Here is a 4,285-nt window from a genome sequence, read left to right on the forward strand (position 1 = left end):
TACATGTGACCTCCTCCCTGGGGGATGGACAACAGAAAAGTGGGTGAAGGGAGACATCGGACAGGGCAAGATATGACAAAATAATAATTTATAAATCGGCAAGGGTTCATGAGAGAAGGGGAGCAGGGAGGGAGGGGAAAAAATGAGGAGCTGATGCTAGGGGCTTAAGTGGAAAGCAAATGTTCGGAGAATGATGAGGGCAATGAATGTACAGATGTGCTTTACACAATTGATGTACGTATGGATTGTGATAAGAGTTGTATGAGCCCCTAATAAAATGATTTAAAAAAAAAGAAATCCTCATAATGAAATGCTAGGTAGATGAAAGAACATTATACAGTATATAGCATTTATTTTTCTACATACATTTGCATATCTTAAATGTAACACAAACTACCATACTTCAATTTACATGCTTCAATGACATCTATTTCTGGGTTACTATCCATGAAATGTAAGGAATATTTAAGTAGTTCCTAAAGATTGTGTCAAGTTTTTAATCATTTTTTAACGCTTTTATGTTTTTCATTACTTATGAGACAAAACCAATTTTAGAAATAAAATCTACAACTAGAGCACACGCACAAAAAATATGCACCTGTTTTGGAAAATACTATGTAGTATCGTCTTTAGTAGGTCATTAAAATAGTGCTCGTGGACTCTCCCAGGCTCTGTCCCTGTGGTCGGCATGGCCCGTGGAAATCAAAGAGAACTGGCCTGCCAGAAAAACCTGAAGAAAACCCAGGAGATTAGCAAGGGAAAAAGAAAAGAGGATCGCTTGACTACGTCTCAGAGGAAGCAGAGGGATTCTGAGATCATGCAACAAAAGCAGAAGGCAGCTAATGAGAAGAAGTCTATGCAGACAAGAGAAAAATGATGACTGGCTAGTTTGGAATACCTGGTGCTCTTGCCAACGAGGTGTATCATATGCTCTGAGATCAAGATTTTGTAGAGTGAACAATCGTTACATGTGTTATAACTTATCCTTATAAAACGGTCTATTTTAAACTTTACCTTTCAACCTGATTTAGTGTGATGTTTTAGAGCCATTCTTAAAAAATAAAGCACTAACCATGCATGTAACAAAAACAAACAAACAAATAAATAAATAAATAAAAAATAAAATAGTGCTTGTGGTTGTATAGCGAGGAAACAAACAAAATGTACTGCAACTAATGTTGTATGATAAATATACATAATGATTAAAAAGTTATGAAGCACAACTTTAGATATTTTAACTGGTGTATTCTCACTTTAATAAAGGCATCTGGATGATGTGGGTGAAAATGCTTGGCTAAGAATAAATGAGACCCCCAGTTAACATTGGGTTATGCATTAAAGTATTGCTGATACAGATGCTCGCAGCCCACCAGCTGCAGATTTGGTTTACTCTATGAGAAGACCCAGGTATTGAATCTCGTTTGTTTACACCTTCTTCCCATGGTTTAACATCTTTACTTTGCTATCAGAGGCTCTGTGTCAAGAATGTGGTAGAAAGATATCCATTGACAGCAGAACAATTGGATTATTCTTTAAAAAAAGAATAGCTTCGTGTAGGAAATTAATGTTTTACAAGCCCCGGTTCTTCCTAGGCAGAGTGGAGCAACCTGGGCCTCTCGTTTGTCTGAGGATCATAAGCCTCCACAGCATTAAGGTTAAGTCTGTCCATCACTCCTGAAACAGCGTACAGTTTATCACCAAGCAAACGGACCCTCACCACATCTCTGCTGGTGCTCATAAAGGGCACTGCAGTCCACAGCTCTGTTTTGGGATCATATCGCCCCGCACAGTCTGCAAACCTGCAATCAAGTTGGAGGCAGGAGCATCATGCCTTCCAATAAATAGCATACAGCATTCCAGGTAGTTACGCCTACCCCACCTCTCCTTTTTGACACTTACTGGTGTGCTTATCAAAACATCCCACCAATTTGAGACATGAACTTCCATCGAGACCAACTGCATAGTTTCCCACTGAGTACTGCCACACCTACTGTGCTCCTGTGGGTGGACAGAGTAGCAACAAAGTTCCACTAGCGAGCCTGCAGGTCTCCTCTCTCTACTGTGTTCAGGCAACTCTGCCCACCATGCCGTCCTAAATACATGGGGCCTTCCAGTACGGCCAGGGCACGGCCACGCGTCACGCTTTGTTTGGGGCTTGTAGCACTGCACGGCATTCAAAGGCTCTGTCGTCTCTGTCTCTCACCATGTACAGTTCGTCATCTAACACCGAACTGCAGCTGCCTCCTGTTCATATTTTCGACACCAGTCCACATGTGGGTCAGAGAGCATGCTTTTCCATGCTGTGCCTCCGTTTGTTGAGCCCATTCTTCCAACAGCAAATAATATACCAACAGTTGACTCCGAGGTTTTGGTCAAAGACTGGTAATAAACGGTATTTCGTTGCTGCCATCTAGATTTCTCCATTTGGTTCTAGTTCAAAAACTCTTCTCCAAGTGGGTCAGTAGGTGGCGCACAAATCCTACTGACCAATTGTCTTTATCCTCCTTGCTGCGGAACTGATGGTGACCAAAGCGACACTGTTGAGAAGACAATGTGGAAGTGGTTCCCTAAGGTTTCCAAGACTGCAGTCTTTACAGAAAGGAGGGCTGGTGGCTGCCGCCTTGGTTTAAAGCCCTCGCTGGTAAGCAAAAGGTCAGTGGCTTCAACCTACACATCCACCCCAGGTCTACTGGTGGCCCAGTGGGTTAAGTGCTGGGCTGCTAACGACACTGGTGCAAGCACAGACACGTAGTCTCAAAAACTCTAAGGTACAGCCCTACTCTGTGCCGTAGGGACACTAGGAGTTGGAGTCGACTCATTTAGGACGGTGACACGACGGTCAAGTGCCTGCTACAAAACAAAACGTCAGCTGCTATATTGGACCCACGGCTCCGCTGAACATGGCAGTGGGCTTGTGCACAAACATTTCAGCACTGGGTCTGAATCGGCTCAGCAGCAGTGAGTTTACTTTGGGTAAGTATCATCCACTGACACAAAAGCTGGTCCCACAGCTGCAATTCTGGCTACTTCTAACGTATGAAGGTGAATTCCTGATGATAATGGAACACTAATTTCTCTCGTGGTGTACGAGTTGGGCTGCTAACTGCAAGGTCCACAGTTCAAAACTACCAACTGCTCCATGGGAGAAGTATGAGGTTTTCTATTTCTGTAAAGATCTGAAATCTTGGACACTCCATAGGGGCAATTCTACTCCGTCTAAATAGGGGGCTAGGAGTCAAAAACAACTCCGTGGCAGTGCCTTTAGAGTTCTATCAACCAGCAAGTCGAAGGATGCAGAATATCAAGGGGCAGACCCGAAGGATTTATCAGCTATGTTTCTTTTTAAATTTATATTCCATGCTAAGCAATAATCAAATGTTACACAGTAATCAGACATTCATGATACTGGCTTCCCCAGGGCTCTAATCATGGGTTGAACTATTTCCTTGAAGAAACCACATTTCCTGGAAAAGTGGGAGAAACGTGTGTTTCCACACAAGTGCCAAGGTATACTTAGAGGAAAGCGTCCCCGCTCAGGGCTCGCATCTGAGATGGCCCAGGGCCATGACACGATCTCCCTGAAAGCAGCCGCCTGTCTCTGAGTTCCTCAGGCGAGAAGCATTCAGAAGTTATCATGAGAAAGAGCTGAAATCCTGTGCTTCCATTCCCACACTTTTGGTTTTGTTGAAAGAATTTCCATCAAGTCTTTCCCAATCTGTACTGGTCCCATGCGTGTCAGTGGTGGACCTAGTGTTCCCTTCCGTCTCAATAGCCGACCTTTGGAAAGCAGTACTTCTGAGGCACCTGTAGGTGGGTTCAAATCTCCAAACTTTGAGCTTGTTTACCATTTGTTCTACCCACGGACTGTACAATGACCTCCGCAGGTCTGCTTCTAACATGCTGAAGAAAGGTCAGTGTCCGTCTGCACAGTCAGCTCGTGGGGCCTTTGTCAGCATCTTTAAGCCTTAGACTGTGAACTTAACCAACGTGGAGGGACCTGAATTACAGCAAGTTGAGTCCAGTCCTGAGGTACAGTGGGGCCATGCTAGGGACTGCAGTGGTGAACATCACGGGGCCCTGGAGCAAGTGAACAGTTTTACTACACATGGATGAGCTGCCCAGAACACACGACAAAGTTCATCTCACTTCGTCCTCATCGCAACTCTACAGGGTGGAAAGTAAACTAAAATATATGTTTATATATCCCCAGGGAATGAGGAGGGTGGACATTGGAGACAGGGCATGGTGCCCCAACAGGCTAGACTGGAAAACACAAGTTTTTCTT

General features: G+C 44.1%; 2 protein-coding genes across 2 annotated transcripts in view; one reads left to right on the forward strand and one right to left on the reverse strand.

Annotated features, from left to right (window-relative positions):
• Positions 1 to 4,285, reverse strand: part of LOC101664179 (zinc finger protein OZF-like) — a 111,550-nt gene that overhangs the window by 68,960 nt on the left and 38,305 nt on the right. The window lies entirely within an intron of this gene.
• On the forward strand, positions 689 to 950 carry LOC101652560 (small EDRK-rich factor 1-like). The gene has a single exon (XM_045286251.1). The coding sequence runs from the start codon at positions 689 to 691 to the stop codon at positions 875 to 877; it is 189 nt and encodes a 62-aa protein (XP_045142186.1). The 3' UTR covers positions 878 to 950.

Source organism: Echinops telfairi, unplaced genomic scaffold (assembly GCF_000313985.2).
Source record: "Echinops telfairi isolate 266 unplaced genomic scaffold, ASM31398v2 ScPeMD7_1;HRSCAF=3_0, whole genome shotgun sequence".
In the NCBI taxonomy this organism is placed as follows: domain Eukaryota; kingdom Metazoa; phylum Chordata; class Mammalia; order Afrosoricida; family Tenrecidae; genus Echinops; species Echinops telfairi.